Raw genomic sequence first — 27390 nt, 5'->3', positions numbered from 1 at the left:
TTATCACCAACAATGACTTTATGGGTGTGTTTTACTTTTTTTGTGTTTCCTTTTTTATTTAGTTTTAGATGTAACACAACGTGCCACTGTGCCAAGCAATAGTGACACTCAACTGTATGTTTAAAAATAAGAATATTCATAATTTCACACAATGAACAGGCATGACATGGCATCATGCAAACTTCATAACACAAAATCACACTGTGTCAAGCAACGACACATAAAAGAGAACTTCACACAATGAGCAAGTGCAGTTTTGTCAACCTACATGCAATGGTGGTACTACTACAGTAATATTTACAGATCAGTATAACAAATAGATTTATAGATAGAACTCCTTCTTACATTGGTGCCACCACAATTTCTACCACTTCATAACTTTTATCCCCCTTTCCTTCACAATCCACCTGGAATAACATCCATCTCTCACCATTGCTTTCCTTTCTACTATTCCTTCCCCATACACTGATTTCCCATGTTACTTTCCAGAAAACTGGCAAAAGACCAGACAAAACAAGTTCTTCAATTCACAACAGGGAATCAATAAATATCATCAGAGCAGACTTGACCTCATTCTTGGCATTACAGTAAGGCAGGCCTACTGGGTTTGAATTAAATGATAGCTAACATTAAGCTATCTGATACATCTCCTAACATTGACTAGCCAGCTAACTGCACTAACATTTCCATTGGGACAAAGAAAAAAACCCTGTCCTGTGGGGAAATTCTGACTGACTTTCTGCTGCTTTGTAAATAATGTCCTTATGTCCATTGTGTCTGGGGAGGAGCAAATACTGCAAACAATTCACCATCAACCAAGAATACCCCATTAGGCTAAGCTTATTTCATTGTTTAGTTGAACATTAATTTAACGTGGCCTAGGGTTAATTTTGAGAGCAGATAACAAAAGAATAAGCCCATGATTATGGGCTTATTATGGGCACCTTCTGCGCGCTTCGATATCTGAGCTCCGTATCAATGCGCTGCCGAAGCGCGCATTGATACGGAGCTCAGATATCAATGCGCTGCCGAAGCGCGCAGGTGTTGTTAGTACGCCTGTCATTATAGTGCGGACTTTCCATAGCATAGAAAATTGCTACGTTTCAATTTGTGTAACTGAACTTGTTTCATATCACTGGTCATATAAACCTATGTAAACAGGAAAAACGCGGAAGAGTTTGGTCACATCTAACTACAGCCCCAAAAAATACCGTTGGCCATACTGAGCCTAGCTACATTGCTAACAGGAGTGACAGCGTGTCTGACTGCGTCTGACTGACTGGGAGGTCGCGCAAAGCTCGGATAGGTAAGGAGCAGCTCGTCTCAATTCAGATAAGAGCATATTTCATTATGGAAATACGGTGGACTGTTCCTTTAACGCTGTCGCCTCACAGAAAGAAGGTTCCGGGTTCGAACCTCATGGCCGACAGGAGCCTTTCAGTGTGGAGTTTGCATGTTCTCCCTGTGTCTATGTGGGTTTCCTCCGGGTGCTCCGGGTTCCCCCACAGTCCAAAGACGTGCAGATTAGGTACAATGGGGGCTACTGTATTTGGCAGGCTGTTGTGGTTTCCCAGCCATAACATGTGTGTAATATATGGCAAAAGCTAACAAATTAAATTAAAATCACATTTAATCATCAGCTGTATCTTGGCCACCGGTTAATGATGAACAGTGGTGCAGGTAAAACTCCGTCTGCGCTGTAGATGGGACATGCTTTAAAAGCACACGGCCAGTCACTCCATGCGTAATGCAAAGCAGCTACATCGTCAATGGCACACTTCGCTATTGATAACAGGACATAATCACTTCCTTGTTCCTTCATTGGAACAGGAATCCATTGGGAACCCGAGTTACATGGTTTCTTCTCCTTAGAGCAGCATATCTGTAGTGGAGACAACACAAGCAACCACATGTTGGAAAAGAACTTCATATCTGCCACTTTAAACCTCATCATCATCACAGAGAAAGCCCTGACATTTTAATTGCAAATAAAAACATTGCTCAATGACATAATACCTCAAAAGTGTCACTGGAAAGTGTGGATCTGATTGCTTGATTGTAAATGATGATTATGGTGGTGTTCTCAATCCGGACCTGGCTGGGAAAAGGACCCTGGAAGGACACTCCAGCTTCCTCATAGGCTACAGCTCGTGCACCAAGCACCAGCCTGTACGCTACGTCCTGTTTATCCCGTGGGTGAATGCTATACACACACACAGACAGACACACAGCTCTTAAATATTTTGCTGTTCTTTTCCTTTTTAGCTCCTTTCACATACTACACAGTAAGTCAAAAGTTTGTACACCCTTACTCATTCCTAGTTTTTTTTCTTTCTTTCTGTATTTTCTACATTGTAGAATACCGAAGATGTCAAAACTATGAAATACCATCTCATCTCATCATCTCTAGCCCCTTTATCCTGTTCTACAGGGTCGCAGGCAAGCTGGAGTCTATCCCAGCTGACTACGGGTGAAAGGCGGGGTACACCCTGGACAAGTCGCCAGGTCATCACAGGGCTGACACAGACAACCATTCACACTCACATTCACACTTACGGTCAATTTAGAGTCACCAGTTAACCTAACCTGCATGTCTTTGGACTGTGGGGGAAACCGGAGCACCCGGAGGAAACCCACGTGGACACGGGGAGAACATGCAAACTCCGCACAGAAAAGCCCTCGCCGGCCACGGGGCTCGAACCTGGACCTTCTTGCTGTGAGGCGACAGCGCTAACCACTACACCACCGTGCCACCCCATGAAATAACATATGGAACATATATGGAATTAGATGACAAACAAACAAACAAACAAAACAAACAAACAAACAAAAAAAAGCGTTAAGCAAAATATTTCATTTTTTAGATTCTTCAAGTAGCTACCATTTACCTTGATGACTCTTTGCACACTACTGGCATTATCCCAGACAGGGGCCATTTGGCCTTTTTACCTAGAAAACCCACAAGAGGGCCAATTGGCCCCAAGTCCTCCCTGTAGACATTCATTTTGTTATGGAAATGTGGCTGTTAGTTACCTTACAGCTTAGAAATGAAATCTTACAATGCCTGTTGAATGTTGAATCTCTGCATCTTCGTTCCTTGGAGAGGAGCTTCTTTCACCACAAAATTCTTGAGGGAACTGAAGCAATAGTCCATGTGCACTGAGGTATTTATCCATCAAACAATTGTCTGGTTGCAGTCACATGAGTCGTTATGGTCACATGGGACATTCACATGTTCACATTTTAGAATAGAATGTGTTTTTATTCCTCATTCTCACATTCACACAGAAGCTGTTGAATGTTGAATCTCTGCATCTTCGTTCCTTGGAGAGGAGCTTATTTCACCACAAAATTCTTGAGGGAACTGAAGCGATAGTCCATGTGCACTGAGGTATTTATCCATCAAACAATTGTCTGGTTGCAGTCACATGAGTCGTTATGGTCACATGGGACATTCACATGTTCACATTTTAGAATAGAATGTGTTTTTATTCCTCATTCTCACATTCACACAGAAGTAGCCAACATGACTTCACCACTGAAGTGTGTGAAATGTGACCTCCTCACCCCACACACTGCCACTAACAGCCTCATTACCATAACAAAATGAGTGATTAGTGTATTGGGGAAAAGCGGTCGGGCCAAATGGCCCCTATGTGGGTCTTCTAGGTAGACAGAAAAATGCTGGGACTGCTAGTGTTAACCAGCTTCATGAGGTAGTCACCTGGAATGCTTTTTAATTAATAGGTGCGTCTCAACAAAAGTTAATTAGTGCAATTTCTTGTCTTCTTAATGCTTTTGAGAATAAACAGTAATAAATAGTAAATAATACAAATATAATACCTAGCCTTATTCCACAACTGTAGTAACTGTACTGTAGTTTGACTGGTAATGTATAGGATACAAAATGTCATATGGAAATACATTTTTATATAAATAAAACGTATAAAAATTAGATATAAAAACAAACTCTACAGTAGATACACTTACATGTACAGTATGTGTATATGCATCTATGAATAGCTTATTTCATATAAATTGTAATTAATTGATAGCATGAAAACTCCTCTGAAACTAAGTGTTTATATATTTAAAACATTTCCACCTGTGTTTTGACCCTCATTACACACACACACTACCTTTTCCAGGGTGAAGACTCGTCGGGTAAGTCCACAGCAACAGCCATGAAAGTTTTCTTCATGCGCTCATTTGGAGCAAAGCCATAGTCTGCTGTCTGATGCCAGCGAATCTCTGGATATCCGTCTTGTGTGACCTTTCTATTGGTGCACAGCTGGGGAAAGCCAAGCCAAGTCAAGTTGAACAGCAGAAGTCTAAGAAAAACTATATACATTTTATTCATCGTATTTATATTCACACAACATTACACTTAGTTATTTTAACTGTCGAAGCCGCTGCAATTTTTCCAGCAAGTTTATTTATTGTGAAATGTCACACGTGGTCAGATCAAATCCTGAGCTTCTAACTGATCATTATAACTTTGAGGAAGACGTCAGAATTTATAACAAGTTGAAACCATGTAATTACCCTGGTTATGACATGATATGAACGCCTTCTACCATCCTAAGGGCAAATTAAAACCAAACAAACAAAACAAAATCACAATTTTCTGGGGCTTGTACATTCATTATGGCGGCACGGTGGTGTAGTGGTTAGCACCATCGCCTCACAACAAGAAGGTTCTGGGTTCGAGCCCAGCAGCCGATGGGGGCCTTTCTGTGTGTAGTTTGCATGTTCTCCCCGTGTCTGCATGGGTTTCCTCCGGGTGCTCAGATTTCCCCCATGGTCCAAAAACATGCAGGTTAGGCTAATTGGTGGCTCTAAATTGACCGTAGGTGTGAATGTGAATGGTTGAGAGGAGAAAACCTCTATAATAATCCAGTAGAAGGCAACAGGAAACCACTACTGTAATGTTCCCTAGCCACTTTGATGGCTGAAGTAGTCAGAGTGGCCACATCACTGTAGTGATGTGCCAAAATAGATGGATGTACATTTATTATAATGTACACCTGGAGGATTAAAAGCATCATCACATCAGAACCAAAACATCCTTGCCCATACAGTTTGACTTGGAAACTAATGTTTTAGTGATTTCATGCACAGTAACGTTACACACACACTGATGAGCTCCATTTCGAAATTTTCTGCCACTGGCGTGATTCATCATGATCTGTGACTCAACTCTGAGAAAAGCTTCTCCATATCAACAAATGCATGTTTTTGTTCCAGTCCATTTGTGACATCATACATTTCCACCTGTGTTACTACAGAAATGATAAAGCATCATTACATGCGCATTAACATAAATTTGTGCTTTGCCTTGCAGCTGTGGTATAGGAAATTATTCATTTCAATTTCTGACCAATCAGAATGCAGCTTTCAACAGTGCAGTGGTTTGAGGCTAATGACTAAAGCTATGATTCTGCATGGTACCTGTACAAATCCAAACGGAAAGTCTTGTGCAGTCTGGCCCTCTGAGCCTGTGTGGAATGCCATCCTCCAGTCATCGATCATAGCTGGGAAAGTACACGAGTACTTGTCCTGGTTGTACTGTGTGTTAGCTTCACCTGAGAAACAGCAGGGCAAAGCTGAGCTACGCCATACTTTATTATATTATTTGGTTCTCGACGTGAGAATCAATACCTTGGTACCATATGGCTCCTTTGATGGTCATGTTGAGCAGAGGGTGGATCATGGCATTCCATAACACCGTCCCGTTCCACTCTTTATAGCAGTCATCACTTTACACAGACAGTGAAGTTCACAGTGGACAGAATTAGACATTAAATACCGAAACATTACCATCTTACCCACTCTATTAAACTTAAATCTATTATGCATTAATCATTGTTGTTGTTCCATGAAACATGTGCATCTCCATAAACCCAATTTTACAAGTCACCTGGAAATAACTAAATTTAGCCATGGTCCAGCTTATAAAATTTAAAATGATCTTTATTAGTTCTTTAAATGTACACTAAACAAAAATAATCACCATGCACAGGAAGAAACTTAGGTAAACTGTCAGACAATTTTTAATAAGCATTGGCTGGTACATTAAGACAAGACACTATAGGTGAATAGGTTAATTTTAGTTGATTGCGCATGTTCTTTTTGGTGTTGTGTGTTTTTTTTTCCCCTTTTTAATTTGATCTTTTTCAGAAATGTACACTTATTTGTATAAATGAGACTTCATCCAAATAAACAAGTTATTTTTGTTTATTTGAAGGGGAAATTAGGCTCTGCTTTGAACCCGTCTGAGGCAGTGAACACATACGCAAACACAAGCGAGCAGGGAGCACTGCCCAGAGCAGTGGGCAGCTACGCTAGAGCACCTGGGGAGCAGTTGGTGGTTAGGCGCCTTGCTCAAGGGCAATTCAGCCATGGATGTAGAGGGAGGGGAAAGCACTGTTCATTCACTCCCCCCACTCGCACACATTTTTTCTGCTGGTCCAGGGAATTGAACTGGTGAACTTTTGGTCCCAATGCTGCTTCTCTAACCTTTACACCCTGATGCCCCCCCCCCAAAAAAAGCCACCCACACACAATGTGAGAACGGCACACACGGCCATGCACGCAATATAGCCTTCCAGCAGTTCATCTAGCCACACAGCCAACACGGCGCACACCATGGTCATGAAAAATTTCATGAATGTGGGACATTTAGAAACAAAGATTTATGGCTAAAAATATTTTGAAAAAAGGGTTTTAAAGGAAATTTGAATGCATCTTTTAATAAGTGTGGCCAGGCAAAACAAACCTCGCCCGGCAGCACTTATCGTACATGTTGAAAATGGTAATATTTCTCAATCATCAGCTGTCAGGTTATAATCCAATGAAAATCCATGACCTTGAATTTGACATTTAAAAGTCATTCAAGGTCAAAGATCATGGTGCCAAATGAAAGACCATATGGGAGTTCCTATATGCTCATAAAAGTAAACATTTGTCTATCAGCAACCGTTTGAGTTACAGGGGTGATAGCGTTCCGGAGCCGCGCCTGATTTCCGGCGTACCGTGGCTGGGGAAAAAAAAAAAAAAAAAAAAAAATCTAGTTCGCCCATTGTCATTCTGAGATGCGCAGATAGACAGTAAAGGGAATTCGGAATTCCCTTTACTGTCTATCTGCGCATCTCAGAATGACACAGGACAATGGGCGAACTAGATTTTTTTTTTTTTTCCCCAGCCACGGTACGCCGGAAATCCGGCGCGGCGCGGGAACGCTATCACCCCTGGAGTTATAATGGAAAATATGTTATTTTCACCGAAAGGTTGACCTTTCTGGTGACCTTGACCTTCACCCGATTACCCCCAAAATTTAAATCAGGTAAATCCACAGACCATTGCCCACCTACCCTGAAAATTTGAAGTCAATCGGTGCAACTGTCGAGACACTAGATTGTTGACAGACAGACAGACAGACAGACAAACAAAACAAACAAAAAGGTCAAAGGTCATGGTACCAAATGAAAGCCCATGTGTGACTTCCTATATGTTGATAATGATAAACATCTCTAACCGTTATTGAGTTATAATGGAAAATATGTAAATTTTAGCAATGACTTTGACCCCCTGACATTTGACCCCCAACCACTAAGAAAACTATGAGAGATACCCCTTCATGTAGCATATCAGTGGAAGCAGAATTGAAGGATGAACATTTTTGAATTGGTTTGACGTAAATATGATTGTGGCAGCGGGGGCGTGGCCGTGTCACTCTGTGAATGGAGGGCGGAGTCGGGGAAGGTGAGTGGTCGTATCGCTACACCTGCTGTCAATTAACGTGTCTCTTACAGTGACGGCGCCCTATAAAAGGAGTGAGAGTAATAGAGGAGGAGAGATCGGGGACCAGAACACAATAGTAGTCCGAGTGAGTGAGTGAGTGTGTGTGTGTGTGTGTGTGTGTGTGTGTGTGTGTGTGTGTGTGTATATATATATATATATATATATATATATATATATATATATATATATATATACACACACACACATACACACACACACACACACACACACACACACACACACGAGTGTGTCCCCAACGAACAGAGTTGTGCTGAAAAGCAAAATAAAGAAAACTCACAAGCAAACAACAGCCTGCCATACTTCTGTGCTCCACCCACATCCGGGCCATTTCTACAGTGGTGCCGAAACCTGGGAGATAAAGTGGAAGAGCGCTTCCGCAATACTGCATGCTGAGATACTGGGGAGAGGCACTGCTTCTGGATATCGCGTTGCATAGTCCACCAGAACTAAAATAAAGCGATATCCCCATGCTGACCGATCTAATGGCCCGACGAGATCCATCCCAATTCTTTCATGCCGCACACCACCGACGGACATCCCCGCGAATCCCTGGCCAATAGAACCGGGCCATTATTCGGGCTAGTGTTTTGTCCTGCCCTAAGTGTCCGGCCATGGGATTAAAGTGAGCTGCCTGGAATACGAGTTCCCGACGGCTCTTTGGGATTAATAACTGTGTTATCTTTTCGCCAGTTTGAGTGTCCTGCGTCACTCGGTATAACCTATCCTTAATAATAGAAAAGTAGAGGAAGGCCGGCGTCGCATTTGGCTGGAGAATTTGACCATCGATTACTCTCACTTGGTCAAATGCATGCCACAGAGTCCCGTCTCGCGACTGCTCTAACGGGAATCCCCAAGGGAATCCCCGAAAGAAGGAGGAGGGGCAGGGTGCTCCTCACGCCGCATATCGCCCTAACGTGGTGCTGACGTAGACGGCTCTGTGACAGCTTCTCTTGCCAATGCTAGTCCGGGGTCTTCCCCAGACAGATTACTGCAGGACCCACTCCTTACTATGTGTGTCATTAACTCCTTAAATCCTGGCCAATCAGTCCCCAAAAACAGTGAGTGGGTGAGACGAGGGTTAACCGTCGCGTTCACACTATGCTTTTCTCCCCAAAATAGAATGTGGATGGACACTAAAGGGTAGTTGTGAACATCCCCGTGCGCACACAACACCTTCACCACTCGTGCTCTCCCCAATGCCTCACCTTGCATTGGTGGATTGAGGTGTGGTTACAGCCGGAATTCACCAAAGCCTGGTACGTATCCCCTTGGACATTTACTGGTATACGATACGCTCCGGCCCGATCGAGGGTGGTTTCTGGCGTGTCGGGGACCTGGACCACCGCGCCCACCTCCATCACGGAGCACTGATTTTGGAGATGTCCCAGCTCTCCGCAGCGCCAGCGCCCAGGCTCTCCCTCTGCACCGGTGTTACGGGCATCACTCACATCACTCACCTGGGGGGGGGGGGGGGGGGGGGGGGACACAGACAAGGAAGGGGAAAATGGGAGGACACCATGGGTGCGCTGGGCCGGCTGGGGAGGGGGAGCCAGCCGCTGCCTCCACGGCGGGGGAATGAGGCAAAGACGGGAAGCAGAGGGAGAGGGAAAGAGAGAGGAAAGAGAAGCACATCTTCCTGCCGTCGGAACTGCCGCCATGTGGTCCTCTGCCAGCTCAATAGCTTGATCCAGCGACGCTGGGCGATGACACTGGACCCACTCCGCCGTTCCTTCTGGAAGTCGCATGATGAACTGTTCCAGTATCACCAGGTCAATAATTCCCTCGGTGTCACGGTCATCTCCCCTCAGCCACTGCCAGCAGGTGTCCCGGAGTTGTTGCCTGAACGCGAATGGTCGACCGACCTCCTCCAAGCACAGCGAGCGGAAGCGCTGCCGCTGTTGCTCTGGGGAGTGGCTGACATGCTGGAGGACGGCTCTTTGGAGGTCTGCATACATGAGTCGGCTGTCAGAGGGGAGCTGCAGTGCAGCAAGCTGCGCCTCGCCCGTCAGCAGGGGGAGGAGGCGCGCTGTTCGACTGGTCAACCCCACGCCTCCGCTGCTTGCTCAAAGAGCACGAGGAAGGCTTCTGGATTGTCATGCAGGCCCATCTTTGTTAGGGTGAGGTGGGGAGGGTCCGCTCCGGTGGCGGTCGTGGACCCCGCCGATGCGAGCAGGTGCCGGAACGCCTGGCGGTCTTCTTGTTGGGCCAGCATCAAGGCTTCGAACCGTTGTTCCTGCTCCTTCCGGAGGGCGATCAGCACTTAATGCTGGTTCTGCTGTGCTGTGGTGAGGGCCTGGATAAGATCTTTAAACAGCGAGGACTCCATGGGGCTGTTCCCTTCAGCACTCCCGGGTTTCGGCACCACTGTAGAAACGGCCTGGATGTGGGTGGAGCACAGAAGTATGGCAGGCTGTTATTTGCTTTTGAGTTTTCTTTATTTTGCTTTTCAGCACAACTCTGTTCGTTGGGGACACACTCATACACACACTCCAACTACTATCGTGTTCTGGTCCCCAATCTCATCTCATCTCATTATCTCTAGCCGCTTTATCCTGTTCTACAGGGTCGCAGGCAAGCTGGAGCCTATCCCAGCTGACTACGGGCGAAAGGCGGGGTACACCCTGGACAAGTTGCCAGGTCATCACAGGGCTGACACAGACAACTATTCACACTCACACCTACAGTCAATTTAGAGTCACCAGTTAACCTAACCTGCATGTCTTTGGACTGTGGGGAAAACCGGAGCACGCGGACACGGGGAGAACATGCAAACTCCGCACAGAAAGGCCATCACCGGCCACGGGGCTTGAACCCGGACCTTCTTGGTCCCCAATCTCTCCTCCTCTATTCCTCTCACTCCTTTTATAGGGCGCTGTCACTGTAAGAGGCACAAACGCACGTTAATTGACAACAGGTGTAGCGATACGACCACTCACCTTCCCCGACTCCACCCTCCATTCACAGACGACGCTCGGCCACGCCCCCGCTGCCACAATGATGAATATGAAGGAAGATATCGCGAAAAAAAGCAACCAACCAAAAAAAAAAAAAACAACGATTTTGACCTTTTCGGTGACCTTGACCGGATGACCCTCAAAATGTTGGAGGTTCTATTTGAGACCAATGCCCATCTATCTATCTATCTATCTATCTATCTATCTATCTATCTATCTATCTATCTATCTATCTATGGCATGACTGTGCTGAGGAGTTGGAGTTTAAAGCCTTTATCAAAGTTGCTAAGTTTTAAATAAATGTAGTGGTCATGAGTGCATAGTGAAATAAATATTTTTACCTCTGCCAAGGAGGTTTTTAGTATGGTTTGTTGGACTATTTGTTTGCCTGTAAATGATATTCTGCAAAACCTACTGAACCAATTTCCACGAAACTTGGGCCAAGGAAGAGCCCATTATGTTTTGGAGCAGATCTGAGTCACAGGGCAGATCCATGAATTTAGTTTCACTTTTTTTTTTTTAATTTGTTTTTTTATATTGCCAGATACAGCATTTGACCTTAGCGGAAGTCTGCATTAAACAATGCCATACAGCTTAAAATCCAATAAATGGCAGTAAAGTTCAACAGTAAAAATAGCCAATGTAGAAATACAATGCCTCCATATTACAGTCCACATTCACAGGTACCAGTAATCCTCTGGGATACACATGTAGGCACATAATTCTAATAGCTCTGGAAATGTATCCAGACATATATAAAAAGTGGCTACGGTTACAGATTTGCACATCACAGAAGAATCCACGGGAGACTTTTACACTCTCCGAGTGTCATTTTAGTTTTTCTGTTGAGTTTTTTTTTTATTATTGCTACAGTTGATAGATGTAATTTATGTCTTATCAATAAAGCTGAAAAAAAAAATCAAACTCAGTTCTACCTGTAGTAGCTTGCCTTAAAAGTAATTTAATAAATCCACTGTAAAACAAAAATCAATTGCATTTAAGCTCTTTTGTAATCAAACAGAATTTTGGGGATTTGTCTTACCCAATAGTCTAGAGAATATGACAAGACTACCGAAAAACACCTATTCCATTTATAAACCGACATCAGTGTATAACGATAAACTTTGACTCATGGCATTCTTGGGATACATGTATACTGGGGATTGTACCTGCTCTCAGATTCCTTGAGGCCACAACTGTGTAGTGCTCTGAGGGAGGACCAAGCCTCTACAGGGGTCCCACCCCAACACGACTCCACCAACCCGATAGGATAGTTCAGCCTCTGGTAAAGGTATCGGCCAAACAACCAGCACACGGCTGAGAAGTGGCTGAAATCCTTTCCTCCAAGGATCTCTACAAATCGCGCGGGCGCGCGCACGCACACACACACACACAAAGCAAAAACCGATTATCTATCATTTAAAAAAAAAAACCAAAACCTTAAAGTTACAGCTTTACCTCGGACACTGTGGACTCCTAAAATGCTAAATAAAGATCTTTTCACAGAAAACATTACCATATCAACAATTATGCCCTTTTTTTTGGAAAAATAATTATCTGCTTGGAATGTCCTCCGTACAAGTCCCTGTGTAAGCTGTTACTATAGAAATGATAAGGTATTAGACCAAGCACAAAAATACAACTGTAAATCAAAAAAAGTTGGGACAGTATGGAAAGTTAAAAAAAAAAAAAAAAAAAAAAAAAGAAATCCCCTGTGATTTCTAAATTTACTTTGACTTGTATTTCATTGCAAACAGTACAAACCCAAGATATTTCATGTTTTGTCTGGTTAACTTCATTTCATTTGTTAATATTCATCCATTTCCTGCGTTACATGCCTGCAACACATTCCGAAAAAAGTTATGACGAGAAATTTGGGGCTAGTAATGTGGAAAAACAATTAAATAAATGATGCGATTTGAAACAGGTGATGTCAACAGGTGATTGTAATCATGATTTGGTACAAAATCAGTATTCAGGAAAGGCCTAGTCTTTGAAGAGCAAAGATGGGCTGAGGATCTCCAGTTTCTTAACAAATACATGAGAAAATTATTGAAATATTTAAAAAACAAAAATGTTCCTCAAAGAAAGATATGAAGGGATTTGAACATTTCACCCTCTTCAGTACATACCATCATTAAACTATTCAAGGAATCTGGACGAATTTAAGTGCATAAAGGGCAAGGGCGCAAGCCTATGCTGAACACCCACGATCTTGGATCCCTCAGACGGCACTGCATCAAGAACCGTCATTCATCTATAGCTGATATAACCACAGACTCAGGATTACTTTAGCAAGCCTTTGTCAAGCACTACAATATGGAGCTACAGCCACAAATGCTAGTTAAAACTTTACTGTACAAACAGGAAGACTTATGTTAACTGTGTCCAGAAGCCCCATTGACTTCTCTGGGCTCAGAGGCATCTGGGATGGACCATCTCACAGTGCAAATGTGTATTGTGGTCAGACGAATCAGCATTCCAGGTTGTTTTGGGAAGAAATGGACACTATGTGCTCTGGACCAAAGACCCAAAGGACCATCCAGACTGTTTCCAGCAAAAAGTCCAAAAGTCAGGGTCTGTGTCAGCGCCCTTGGCAAAGGTAACTTGCACTTCTGTGATGGCAGCCTTAATGTAGAAAAGTATATTGAGATCTTGGAGAAACATGTGCTGCCTTCAACATGACATCTTTTCCAGGGAGATTTCAACAAGACAATACAAAACCACATTCTGCACACATTACAAAGGCATGGCTGTGGAAGAAGAGGATGCCTGTCCCTTCTGTCCCCAATAGAGAATGTGTAGTGAATTTTGAAATGAAAAATATGACAACGATGATCCCGTACTGTTGCACACCTTAAGATCTGTTTGCAGGAAGAATGGGACAAAATAACACCTGAAACACTTCATCACTTGGTGTCTTCAGTCCCTAAACATTTTCTAAATGTTGTGAGAAGGAATGGCAGTATTACAAAGTGGTAAATGCTTTATAGTCCCAATTTTTTTTTTAAACGTGTTGCAAGAATCAAAATTGAAATGTGTTTATTTTGAGAAAACAATAAAGTTCATGAGATAAAACATCATATAAATCATGTCCTGTTATATCGTTTTGAGTGCAATACAGGTCAAAGATTATTTACAAATCATTCTTTTCAATTTTAACATACTGTCCCAACTTCTCCTGATATGGGGTTTTATATATATATATATATATATATATATATATATATATATATATATATATATTTAATATAAACTTGTGATTTGCTTTGGAGCCAGAACTATTGTCAGAGCTGCTAGTATAGAAAATTAATCAACACCTTCTGACCAATCAGCTTTAAGAATTCAACAGCACTGTGCAAAAGTTCCTAATACTGTACATTTAAGTCAGCCAACAGCAACTTTCAGAAATGTATGGTGTCAAAACACAAGCTGATTTGTTAAGCTGTATAAGGAGCAAATAAATTTAAAAAATCAAAATCAAATAATCTTTTCCAGACTAGAAAATATGACAGCTAACCTGAGATATGATAAGCGACTACTTCCTGATTCCATTTGTGTTTCAGATCATTCATAGTTTCTTGGCAGGGAATAGAGATCCTTTGGAACCTCTAGATCAGTGTTTCTCAACCACTGGGCCCTGCGAAGCACCCTCTAGTGGGCTGCGATTTTTTTTCCCAAGTTGAAGTTAATTTTTACTCATAGTAGGGTACAATTCCTGGGTTGCATCCGACGTCACATCCGCCTCATTAAGCTACGGTCACACTACAGCTTGCGATGCTTTGCGATGGGTTATTGATGAAAATGAGGCATTTTGGTGGCGATGCATGGTGATATACAGTGAGCTAAAAGTTGTGGTCACATAGCAGACGAACACTTGACTGTTACACTTTTGCGCACTTGAGTCTGGCGCAGCTCGAGCAGCCGTGCGCACTCATGAAGTGCGTTGTGCACGCTCTTGGAACCTAGCCATTATGGGAAACACCTGATGCTGATTTGAGTGCAACCAGCACATGCAGATACGGACACTTTTCACAGAGGCTTTACGAAGTATTACCATTGTCACGGTCACATTTGTTTCTAGCCATGTTTATCCCAGATCTTTAACCCAGCCACATATAAAAAGTTGTACGCCTCCATGCTTTTCCAGGTTTTCATCTGTTTGTCCGTGTGGAACAATGTCTGCAGCATCAGGTAGTTTGAAACATCGGGGAACTCAATGAACGGATAATTTTCCAACTCGTGAGGAAAAATCCTTCTTTGTTAACATGTAAGGATCTATCCCACTGAGTGATTTCTATATCCACTTCTTTTGAGTGTACTTCTTGGTTTTAATAACATGCTTGTTTACTGTACACAAACATGGCAATAAGTTCTTGTGTTAATGGACCAGACTCCATTTTTGGATCATTAATCCCTTTTGACTAAGAATGCCCTGCATGCATGGTTTGGCTTCTGGCACATCCATACAGTTTTAAATACAATACCTACAATTAAAAAAAATTTGTTTTTATTGCATTTATTTAATTCCCGGACTCCCATCTGTAACAGGGAGTGATGTTGTATCCCATTAATACACTTTACAATAGATTTGATTCTAATAGAATCAATAAGCCAAAATACTGTAACTGGGGATCTTTTTAATGGGCCCTGAATCGTTACAAGTATGAATAGGTGGGCCTTACAGTAGAAAAGGTTGCGAACCCCTGCTCTAGATCTTATGTCAAGTATATAACGTTATCACAGGAACTTCATTGTCTGTTGGACATTCGTGTTCATACCTGGTGTGGGACGGGACCATGGAACCTCCACACCTGCAAGGTCCTTCAACTCAACATTGCTCTTCTCCAGTGCAGCCTGGAAGACCCTCACATTCGGGAATTTAGTGGCCATGGCCAGCTCCTCTGAGGCATTATATACCTGTAAGAAGTCCAGTGACACATTTCTCAATGATATGAGAGAAATGTCCGTTAGCAGTTTTTCACAGTATTCTGAGACAGCCATCCCCTTGAGTTATATTTCTGTTGAGAGAAAAAGGCAAAGGAGCAGTCACCTGACCGAGTGTGAAGGCCATGTTGCTTTGGCCGCCACATAACCAAACATCTCCAAAGAGCACGTCTGTGAACAAAATCTTGCTTCCTCCCTGAACAGCAGTCAGATTATAGGGACCGCCAGCCTGAACCGGATCAAGAATCGCCTTCCAAATGCCTGCAGAAGTAACCCATCTCATTCTTGTTAACCATTTTATTCTCTTTAGTTTTTATAAGTTTATTAAGCTGAAAAATAAGGGTGGAGATATAAATGGCAATGTTTCATCATGAAAAAGTAATTATACTGCACATTACCATACATTTCAGGTCCATACAATAACACAACGGATTTTAATATGGTAAACAGTGTGCAATAGTACAGTAGGCCCAATATATGTTTAATATTGTTACTCAAGAGGAACTGATTTCTTCAAGCAGGACATTTTTCTGGTTTAAAATTCATGTTAACCAGTTACTGCTACTCACCATCAAGGACAGGAACAGATTTTACTTGTTCATTTTGTGGTCCTGCTAAAGAGATCTGAACATCAGCTCCAGTTGTGCCATACCCCCACAACACAGCTTTCTCTGGAGCTTTCTGCAGGACCATGTGCTCTCCATAATATGATGCAAAGCGAAATTCATCACCTGAAAACACAGATGTGCAGATATAACTTCCAACGAGTGAGTGGAGTGAGTGTGTGTGCGCGCGCGAGTCAGCAGGTAGCACCGCTGCTTTACATCTACAGGGCCAGTTCGATTAGTTCCTTTGCATACAGGTTTTCTATGGGTTCTCCAGTTTTCCATCCAACCTCATAAAAGCATGCAAGGATGTGGACTGACTACACTAAAATGCTCCTAGGTGTGAACGAATGTGCAAAAGTGAATGTGTGGACTCCCATTCAGAGTATAATCCAGTCTCCCATCCAGTATTCCTGGGATAGGCTCTGGTTCCACCACAACCCTGACCAGTAAGGGAGAGCTGGAACACTTGGGACAAGTTTTCAGCTTTTGTAGATTGTGTGAAATTCTTTGCAGGTAGCGTCACATTCATATTACATTAGAGAGGATTTACTACACCCTCTCACCACAACACTAGTTTCTCAGCTTGTCACATATACTGGCCTTCGGGCTTCACTTTTTCTGCTGTTATTTTTTGCAAGGAGAAACGAGACACGGGACATTATGTTGGGAGACTTGGGACATAGTGGAGAGAAATGGAACAAAAAATTCCTAAGCCTACATGTTTAATTTTTATTTATTATAAAAACTTGTAACATGTGAACTGTATGAACACACAATGCTGGTACAGTGATAGAAAAATGTCAGTTTACCCAAAACCTGACTTGCCAAAACAGGTCCATTCTCAAGAAGGAATGAAATGAGTTTAATCCTCATGCAGGTACACACCCACATTGAACAAAAATCTTTAAACAATTTTATTTGTAAACCACAAGAAAAAAAACTAACATGATGAACTGTCCCAGCTCTCCCATCTGACCATCTCATTATCTCTAGCCACTTTATCCTGTTCTCAGGGTCGCAGGCAAGCTGGAGCCTATCCCAGCTGACTACGGGTGAAAGGCGGGGTACACCCTGGACAAGTTGCCAGGTCATCACAGGACTGACACAGACAACCATTCACACCTACGGTCAATTTAGAGTCACCAGTTAACCTAACCTGCATGTCTTTGGACTGTGGGGGAAACCGGAGCACCCGGAGGAAACCCATGCGGACACGGGGAGAACATGCAAACCCTGCACAGAAAGGCCCTCGCCGGCCACGGGGCTCGAACCCGGACCTTCTTGCTGTGAGGCGACAGCGCTAGCCACTACACCACCGTGCTGCCACACCTGACCATTTTTTTTGGGGAAAAAAAAAAATCCTTAAATGTTTTTTCCCCAGAATTTAAGTTTAACAAATGATACTATATATGGTAACTCCCGGCTACATACTTTAATTCCTAACAAATCCCCAATTCACCAGCGTACACTACACCATTCTTCCCTTTCACATATCCCACAATCCACTGTGCGATTGGGAATTTCTGTTGGCCAGGCCCAGGCTGCTGATAATGGTACAAAAACCAATATTGGGCTATATAATCAGTTTCAATGTCCAAATATCAGAAGTAAGCTGAAATCTAATGTTATTAGATTTCTTTTACAACCCTGATTCCAAAAAAGTTGGGACAAAGTACAAATTGTAAATAAAAACGGAATGCAATAATTTACAAATCTCAAAAACTGATATTGTATTCACAATAGAACATAGACAACATATCAAATGTCGAAAGTGAGACATTTTCAAATTTCATGCCAAATATTGGCTCATTTGAAATTTCATGACAGCAACACATCTCAAAAAAGTTGGGACAGAGGCAATAAGAGGCTGGAAAAGTTAAAGGTACAAAAAAGGAACAGCTGGAGGACCAAATTGCAACTCATTTGGTCAATTAGCAATAGGTCATTAACATGACTGGGTATAAAAAGAGCATCTTGGAGTGGCAGCGGCTCTCAGAAGTAAAGATGGGAAGAGGATCACCAATCCCCCCAATTCTGCGCCGACAAATAGTGGAGCAATATCAGAAAGGAGTTTGACAGTGTAAAATTGCAAAGAGTTTGAACATATCATCATCTACAGTGCATAATATCATCAAAAGATTCAGAGAATCTGGAAGAATCTCTGTGCGTAAAGGTCAAGGCCGGAAAACCATACTGGGTGCCCGTGATCTTCGGGCCCTTAGACGGCACTGCATCACATACAGGCATGCTTCTGTATTGGAAATCACAAAATGGGCTCAGGAATATTTCCAGAGAACATTATCTGTGAACACAATTCACCGTGCCAGCCGCCGTTGCCAGCCAAAACTCTATAGTTCAAAGAAGAAGCCGTACCTAAACATGATCCAGAAGCGCAAACGTCTTCTCTGGGCCAAGGCTCATTTAAAATGGACTGTTGCAAAGTGGAAAACTGCTCTGTGGTCAGACGATTCAAAATTTGAAGTTCTTTATGGAAATCAGGGACGCCGTGACATTCGGACTAAAGAGGAGAAGGACGACCCAAGTTGTTATCAGTGGTCAGTTCAGAAGCCTGCATCTCTGATGGTATGGGGTTGCATTAGTGCGTGTGGCATGGGCAGCTTACACATCTGGAAAGACACCATCAATGCTGAAAGGTATATCCAGGTTCTAGAGCAACATATGCTCCCATCCAGACGACGTCTCTTTCAGGGAAGACCTTGCATTTTCCAACATGACAATGCCAAACCACATACTGCATCAATTACAGCATCATGGCTGCGTAGAAGAAGGGTCCGGGTACTGAACTGGCCAGCCTGCAGTCCAGATCTTTTACCCATAGAAAACATTTGGCGCATCATAAAACGGAAGATACGACAAAAAAGACCTAAGACAGTTGAGCAACTAGAATCCTCCATTAGACAAGACTGGGTTAACATTCCTATCCCTAAACTTGAGCAACTTGTCTCCTCAGTCCCCAGACGTTTACAGACTGTTGTAAAGAGAAAAGGGGATGTCTCACAGTGGTAAACATGGCCTTGTGCCAACTTTTTTGAGATGTGTTGTTGTCATGAAATTTAAAATCACCTAATTTTTCTCTTTAAATGATACATTTTCTCAGTTTAAACATTTGATATGTCATCTATGTTCTATTCTGAATAAAATATGGAATTTTGAAACTTCCACATCATTGCATTCCGTTTTTATTTACAATTTATACTTTGTCCCAACTTTTTTGGAATTGGGGTTGTATTTGTCTAGTTACTGGTTCCTTGGTATTTTTCGTCAGCACAGAAGCTTTTAATCAGTCATCCTTATATTATCGCCCATACAGCCCTTTCACTTTCACTCTCTGCAAATTACATGAAATCCATGTTCCAACTACTCAGCACTATAACCCTGGCCAACAACATTAACAGTGTACATTTACAGTGATGACAAATTGTAAATGTGTAATCATTTCAAGCAAAATTAATCTTGGAAAAAAAATCTGTGAGACTATGTAAACCTGTAATAATATTTGTAGAGAACTTCATTGGAACTCTATCATTTTGACATCTCCACAGCACAGCATTCATCAATACAGAGTATAATTTTACAGATTACATATATTTGCATCAAAATAAACAATTCCACATTCAGGAATGACAATAAAACTGCAGTAGTACGAAGAATCTTTAAGTCTTCAGATTAACAGTCACACAGGTACAGTACAGAATTTTAAAGGATATACGCAGAACCTTTATTTTTAAATAAATTTGAGTGGATAGCATCTCCATCCTTTATGCTGCATAAATGGGAATTAAAAAAATAATAAATTTTTTTTTGAGAGTTAAAATCGACCGCAAAGTTGGCATTTGAGCTGCCACACTGAGCCAGCCATCCCTGAGTGCGTGACGTCACAGTGGTAAGGCCATCCTTAAAAAAAAATCCGTTTCCTGTCCACCGGGTGAGCAAAAAAATTTTCAGTCGGGAGGGAGGGATTTTTTTTTTTTAATATATGGATGGATAAGAAATCGCAATGCCGTGTTTGCTTTTTCTTTCAGTACTTTTTTATTACAAAACCAGACACATTTAATAAAATGACAGTTTAAATCAACTGAAACTTGTACAAAAACTTTAAGTTAGCATTTTAAATGCTGACTGCAACATTTGCAAAACTTTTACAAAGGTACTTAAAATGTCCGACACACGGACTTTTTGTAGTTCTAAATCAACCGTTAGGCCTAGTTCGGATGAAATTACACTATTAAAATGATCACTGAATGATTTGTTTTTCTGAATCTTTACTATTTTGTTGTTCGCTAGAATACCATTTTGCGATTTCACACTTAAGCAAATGTTTGAAAACTCCGGATCTCCTTCCTTCATGGTGGCTGCCATTTTTTTGTGCCGCACGGCGCATGCGCAGAGCTGATTCAATTCTATATTCTGCGCGGAATGTAGGGCTTTCCACAAGCGCTGGCTGCCGGCCACACAATTAAGTCCAGCCGGCTACTTTAATGACTATTATTTTTGTAGCCCACAGGCTCTAAATATTAATTTTCGATTTTAATAAAATTAAATGTTTATCTAACGGACTGACAATACTGTCAAACTGAACCGCACTCATTTAAGTTGTGATTCGCGCCGTTTGTACCGATAATAACCACAAATTCCCCGCCGACTCGTTGATTAAGGGAGAGTAACTCATCCGCGGCCCTGACATGCGGTGTACGCGTGCACTCGGCGGAGGCAGTAGTGTGTCGGGGCTGTCGGAGGCGACATCGGAGGGAACAGAAGCAGAGATAACACTTATTTTGTCTCCGGTAAACCAGTCTTCTCTTGTTCAATTACATGCTGGCATCAAAAGACACCGGTGGTTGTAAATGAAACCAAACTGAGTCATTGGAGTGTATTTTCATACACAAATGGAGAAATGTTCGCTGAGTGTTTAATTGTGTAGCCACCACTGCAGACCGTTGTCGTTGTTAATTCATAGCATGCTCAGCTGCGTGAATGTGTCATGCACCGAAAATAAGAGATTTACAAGCCAGGAACGCCTCATGATGCAATACGCAAGAAAAGAAAGAAGATTTACTGCCATTTTACTTTGCATTTGAGTAAAGTGAATAAATAAATGGCCTGTGGAAAATACATTTAATCCTGGGAACTGCATGCACAGGAGTTTATTTTGTGTTTACTCCCCCCTCCCGGCTACTTATTTGTCATGGCTGGCTAGTATGAGCCGTAGTGGAAAGCCCTGGGAATGCGTAAATGTCAAGTTTGATTTTAGATTTACGAACCCCCAAAAAATGTCAAAAAACCGGCGTTAAAAAAAAAAATTTCAACCGCACAAACGGCACTCACCCGGCCGGTGGACCGGAAACAGAACATTTTTTAATGACGGCCTAACTGTTTTTAAGGCCGAGGCCTTTGACAGCTATAGACCAAAGTCATATAAATAAAAATTTATGGTGAAAGTAAGAAATACCGTTACCGACTTGCTCAACTAAGACTGATGGCTCCTTCATGTCTGTTACCTTCTGGCTCTCCCCTTTTAGTTATGCTGTCATAGTTAGCTGCCGGAGTCCCTGCTTGTACTCAGTGCAATATGTATACTGTTCCTACTTATTCAGGTGACATTGGGCATACCTAACAACCTGTGTTTTCTCCCCCCCCAAATCTGTCCCTCTGAGTTACATGTCGGTCCTGGGATCGAGATGCTGACCTCTTCTGCTCCTTGGACCTGCCTGATCCATCCTGGTGCCCTGTGTCTGGTTGGAGTCTCATTGCATCGCTCCTGTGGAGGGCGGCCCCATGTGTACAGTTGGGGGTCGCGCCTGGAGGATGCTCTGGACTCTTGCAGTGGTGCTTTCATGGCTGGGGAGTGCAGTTGACTTGCTGACTTTAGGACTATGGTTGTCGTGAACGGTTTTGCGCCCGGGTTTCTGTCGGTGGGGGGTTTATAGCATCAACGAAGCTGACTTTATGTTAGGAGTGTTAATGTTATGGTCATGTCTGTTGTTGCCCGGATGGGGATGGGTTCCCTTTTGAGTCTGGTTCCTCTCGAGGTTTCTTCCTCATGTCGTCTGAGGGAGTTTTTCCTTGCCACCGTCGCCACAGGCATGCTCATTGGGGATAGATGAGGGATAAAATTAGCTCATATTTTAAGTCACTCAAATTCTGTAAAGGTGCTTTGCGACAAGGTTTATTGTTAAAAGCGCTATACAAATAAACTTGACTTGATTGATTGTGAGTTGACTCTCATTAAAACAGGATAGGAGTTAGAGCTTACTTGAGGGCCGATCTTGTGGCTGACTGTTTCAAAACAATCTGACTTTCAGTTGTTTGTTCAGTTCTCCATTCATTTGCTTCTTCCACGTAAGGGCAAGATGGCAGCAATATCCAGTTTAGAAATAAGACGGCTGCTCCACTCTTTCTCCATTCTCTCCGTTACTGAGTACTCCGCCATTACTGCTCGGCTCAGGCAATTACTAAAACCCGGGATGGAACGGGATGTCACTGGTTTTAGCAACAACTGTGGGGAGGTCACCGCCCGAGCAATATGTCACGTCCCATTCCATTCCGTTCCGTCCTGGGTTTTCCCAACAACCCTCGGCTCACTTCGGGAAAACTGGTGCAACTAAACTCACTTTCCTTTTAAAAAAAATAAATACTTTCCTTTTCTTGTAGTTTTATTTAACTGTTGATATTGCACCCTCTTTTAATACGGGCTTATAGCCAACGCTCCTCAACAGATCAGAGGTCTCGTACAAGTCTTCAGTAAAATGTACAGAGCAGAGGAGAGGCCACTTCATAGGCACCCAATTTGCCCGTGAACTTCTCGCAAAACGCGTCCAAATCTTTGCAGTTTGACCATTCTTGGGCCATGAATGCAACGTAAATCCACCTTCTATCATGTTGCTACACCGGCCAGCAACACATCTACGTGGCATGGCGATAAATTAGCTCAAAATGGAGGATCGGAGTTAGCCTGGGCCCGCCCATCCTAAGCGTGACGCAACACGAGAGCCTGTTGCGAGCTTAGTCTGGCCAGGCAAGCTATCTACAGCTCTTCCAAGCTCCCGAAAAATCGGGAACCAATCAACTTTGAGCATCTCCAACGGCCCTGGGTAGAGGCGTGTTCAAGGCACTGACGTAGTAGAACTGCGACCAGAAGCCATAGATTGTTTACAGAATCTATGCCGGAAGCGCTTCATTCACATCACGAACATGGAGCAGCGGCAAGCCTTTAACACAGCGGTAGATGCTGTATTGAAAGCATTCAAGGGGAAGTTCTCATTGAAAATGGAGCAAAGAGCAGCCCTGGAGGTATTTATTGAAAGGAAGGATGCTTTCGCCTTGCTCCCGACCGGCTTCGGTAAGAGTTTAATCTACCAGTTAGCCCCGTCGCGTCGCATACGTCAGAGGAAAGAGTGATGTGATTGGTTTAAGCTTCGTCACAGCCTTTTCTGGCTTCGACCAGTAGCAAACTGAGGCATTTCAGGGAGGCGGGTCAAGCACACACTTTGGGAAATGGTTGGGCTTAACATCTTGGCCAGACCAATAGCTCGTAGAGCTTTGTCGCGTTAGCCAGACTAGATCGGAGTTGCAGTCAGCTCTGTGTTTTAGTATAGCGGAAATGGTGATGAGACCGATAGACTTCCTGCTGTGACGTTACGGACGTCAAGGTCATTCATTCAGATCGCTACCAATATGAATCACTTTAGTCGTAAAAATTACTATATTAGATTTATTGTTAACGCTTAAAACTATTCCTGTGCCATTCTTGAGGTCTCAAGGCATTTATAAACAAAAATGAGGCCATGGCTCATATGCGTTAAGATCATTATACTGACTGGCTTTCTTTCATTTGATATGTACTTTGCATGCTGGACAAAGCCAGTCTGTACCCATGTCACCAATGACGCCGGACGTTCCCAGCGTGCAATGCATGCTGGGATTTGTGAAAAGTGAGAATAGAATGAAGGTTAAGGCGAAGTAGAAAATACACGTTTTGGTTGACGAAAATATTGAACTGTATAAACCTTACTGTAGTGTCCAGCTTCATGGATCCAAAGGAAGTAAGTTACCCTAAGGGGCAACATGTAACTTCTGAGGTCATCTAAAACCTGATTGGTTGAAAATAATTTACGGGATATGTCCCAAGTTTGCCCGCTCTACCTTATCCAGCGATGGATGCACTGGCGGCTCGTTAATAGGGGCGATTTGGGCGACGCACTCCCAAACAGGGAGGGAGATTTTTTTTTTAATCTACTCCTACTACCAACAGTAATGTCATTGTCCAATCAGGCTAAGGTCGCGCCTGGTGTAGCCACGCCCTTTTGGGGCGATTTCTGTCAGGTTCAGATTTGCCCCAAAATCTCCCATTGACAGTAATGGTACGTACGTTTTTTTCAAAAATCATGCTCCCAATGCATTTTCTATTAGGTTTCATGTGCTCGCACAAGCAGCGTGCTTACGTCATATGCCTGTTGCGCCGCGCAAGTGTTGCCAGATTGGTTTTAAGTGCATTTTGGCGGGTTTTGAACATAATTTTGGGCTGGAAAACGCAACTTGCGCGGGAAATGTGTGAACATTCTATGAAGATGGCGAGTGTTGAGTGCAACAATACGATAGCGTCTCTGAAAGAAGTTCCCTTTAGTCGTCATACCAGTGAGGAGAAAACGGCAATCAAACAGCTAGGACCTCCTAGACCGAATTTAAACATCAAGCAAGTGTCTACGAAGGGGGAGAAGACCTACTCAAGAGGTTTTAACAAGAACTGGTACCACCGGAAAACTTGGCTAGCTGGCTGTGATGTAGTCAATGCTCTTTTTTGCTACCCTTGCGTTCTCTTCCACCCTGGAAGTAGCACAGCAGACGGTACAGTGATATCTGATACTTGAATTTACTAGGCAAAAGGTTGTGTGTGTGTGTTACCAATGGAAGTTTAACATTGCCATGTTTTTGTTTTACCAATGGCAGTTTATCATTGCCATGTTTTTGTTTTATCAATGGCAGTTTAACATTGCCATGCTTGGAATATTTCAGTAGCCTCAAGTTCTCTCTGACTTGGTGTAAATTAAGCATATTTTCAGTTTTTATATATTGTACAGTATATGTGTTCATTGGAGACAGCAGCACCTTACCTTTTTTCCAACTTGTTAAGCCAAGTTGCACTGACTACAAAACCTTGTGTAACCTTGTGTGTGTATATAGCTAAATAACTAAAGCCTTTTGTGTTCATTGACATGCTTGTAATACTTTAAAATTTCCTTTTAAGGCATGTTATGCTTTTCTTCATCTTTTTCAAAACTTAAACACTTGTTTTGGATTTATATCCTGCCACTTTAATTGCATTCTTTAGAATTGAAGAAATTAGAATATGTTTATAATTAAGAATTTGTGTCTACTTATTATAGAATACTGGAATATGAGAAAATAAATGAGTAATGTAATATTAATTGATTGTGATGCCAAATGTTTTGCTTTGAAGGCTTCACAATGAATCTTCCTTAGTTTTAGCCTGGCAAGCCAGACTAATGCCGCTTTTCCACTACAAATGCGGCTGAGTCGGGCTGAGCCGTGCCGTGTTGAGTTGGGCTGAGTCGAGCTGAGCGGGGCTGTTGGAGTTGCATTTCGACTACAACCGCGCTGAACCGTGCTGGCTGGAAGTGGGTGGACACACTGGGTGGAGTTAGCGAAAGTGGGTGGACGTCACGTGATGTCGTTAAGCAGCGCAAACAGTGACATCAGTGATCTTTTAAGCGGTAGTCTCACGACCCAAATAGTAAACAATAAACACAGAGGACATGGAGTCGTTAGTGTTGCTGGTCTTGGTGCTGTGGCTTGTTGTCACCGACAATGCCAACAGATACTGGCAAGAGCGTATAGATGAGGCGAGGCGCATAAGGCTTCAAAAATTCTCGTAATTCGTAATTATTCTTCTTCCGGGTTTGCGGTGTTTACAGATCCCAGCGTGCTCGCGGGGCGTGTGTGGGCATGTGAGGACACTCCTCCTCACCAATCAGCGCGCAGGGGAGTGTCTGCTCACGCCCCCAGCCTCACTCGGCACGGTTTGGCTCGCTTCAGCCCCACTCCAAAACGGTGCGAGTTTTAGGGGCTAAGCAGGGCTGAAGCGAGCTGAGTCGTGCTGTTTTTTGGTAGTCGAAACGCGAGCCGTGTCGGGCTGAAGTGAGCTGAAGCGAGCTGAAAAAGGATAGTGGAAAAGGGCCATAAATGTGAATATTTGCCACTCGTAGGCAAAAATATTTTTGGCCGCTTGGCGGGTGGGTCTAGTTTACTAGGCTACCTTAGTTTGCCACCTTTAACTTGTTTAGTGTTGCCACCTAGTGGAGAGAAGAGATATTGTCTATATTGATATCTGAATTTACCAGGCAAAAACAAGTTCGGTCAATTGATTTGCTACCTAGGTCAATTTACTTCAGTCCTGTGGAAATTTACAGTCCGTGTAGACATAACGGGGGAAAATTGCCCCCCCTGAAAAAAAATTCAGGAGCCGCCACTGGATGGATGAATGAATGAATGAATGAATGAATGAATGCCAGTGACACCTGTTTCTGGCCCTGTATTTCCAGAGCCAAGCACTGTTAATTTTCCTGTTTTAATTCCTAAATCAAGGTCATAAAACTGACCAGATTCATTTGTTTACTCGACTTGTGCAATCCATAACAAAACAACTAAAACCCTATATAAATGTTACAAATGCAGTTAAAAGAGGCCTGGCAATTAATTATAACGGTTCTCAGCTTAATAAAAGCAAGAAAACGAGAAGTTTGCCACCAAAGTAAACTGCTGACGTTCAATAAAATAAAACAGGACTCCAGGTGCCATCCACACGACTACACACAGGGTTTAAAATAAAAACCCGAAGGATTTTTCAATAAAACTCCATAAGGAAGAGGTTATTTCATGTTTAGTTATTAGTTCTACCACAGATCCAGTGTAAAACATATCTTACCTATTGATAATTCGCCGAAAATGCTTAAAAGCACCACGAAATGAAGCCAAACCTGCATGACAACACAAGCCTCAAAACCAGGAAGTTTTGACAG

The 27390-nt window shown here is 42.8% G+C and overlaps 2 protein-coding genes across 3 annotated transcripts; both read right to left on the bottom strand.

Annotated features, from left to right (window-relative positions):
- Positions 1 to 29: 29 nt before the first annotated feature.
- siae (sialic acid acetylesterase) lies at positions 30 to 27390 on the bottom strand. Of its 2 annotated transcripts, XM_060923373.1 has the most exons (11): positions 27297 to 27390; positions 16295 to 16456; positions 15832 to 15986; positions 15560 to 15698; positions 11948 to 12131; positions 7374 to 7412; positions 5662 to 5759; positions 5452 to 5585; positions 4140 to 4291; positions 2017 to 2203; positions 30 to 1882 (listed from the first exon to the last, which is right to left on the bottom strand). In XM_060923373.1, the coding sequence occupies exons 1-11, from the start codon at positions 27352 to 27354 to the stop codon at positions 1637 to 1639; spliced, it is 1554 nt and encodes a 517-aa protein (XP_060779356.1). In that variant the 5' UTR covers positions 27355 to 27390; the 3' UTR covers positions 30 to 1636. The 2 variants fall into 2 exon arrangements, with proteins under 2 accessions (XP_060779356.1, XP_060779355.1); XM_060923372.1 differs by lacking the exon at positions 7374 to 7412 and having other exon boundaries at positions 27297 to 27375.
- LOC132887766 (SCAN domain-containing protein 3-like) lies at positions 8013 to 10064 on the bottom strand. The gene is made up of 2 exons (XM_060923375.1): positions 9030 to 10064; positions 8013 to 8172 (listed from the first exon to the last, which is right to left on the bottom strand). Exons 1-2 carry the CDS (start codon positions 9777 to 9779, stop codon positions 8155 to 8157), a joined length of 768 nt encoding a protein of 255 aa, XP_060779358.1. The 5' UTR covers positions 9780 to 10064; the 3' UTR covers positions 8013 to 8154.

Source organism: Neoarius graeffei, chromosome 6, assembly GCF_027579695.1.
Source record: "Neoarius graeffei isolate fNeoGra1 chromosome 6, fNeoGra1.pri, whole genome shotgun sequence".
NCBI classification, from domain to species: Eukaryota; Metazoa; Chordata; class Actinopteri; order Siluriformes; family Ariidae; genus Neoarius; species Neoarius graeffei.
Note: the sequence above shows the minus strand (reverse complement) of the source record. Positions and strands in the feature narration are given on the sequence as shown.

Excerpts from the sequence above, each read along its gene's own strand:
- LOC132887766 (XM_060923375.1), bottom strand. The coding sequence starts at position 9,779 with ATGTATGCAGACCTCCAAAGAGCCGTCCTCCAGCATGTCAGCCACTCC.
- siae (XM_060923373.1), bottom strand. The coding sequence starts at position 27,354 with ATGCAGGTTTGGCTTCATTTCGTGGTGCTTTTAAGCATTTTCGGCGAA. Across the intron at positions 12,132-15,559 it reads ATGGTCCCGTCCCACACCAG|AGATCCTTGGAGGAAAGGAT; the intron begins GTATGAACACGA and ends CGCGATTTGTAG. Across the intron at positions 5,586-5,661 it reads AGGAGCCATATGGTACCAAG|GTGAAGCTAACACACAGTAC; the intron begins GTATTGATTCTC and ends GCTGTTTCTCAG.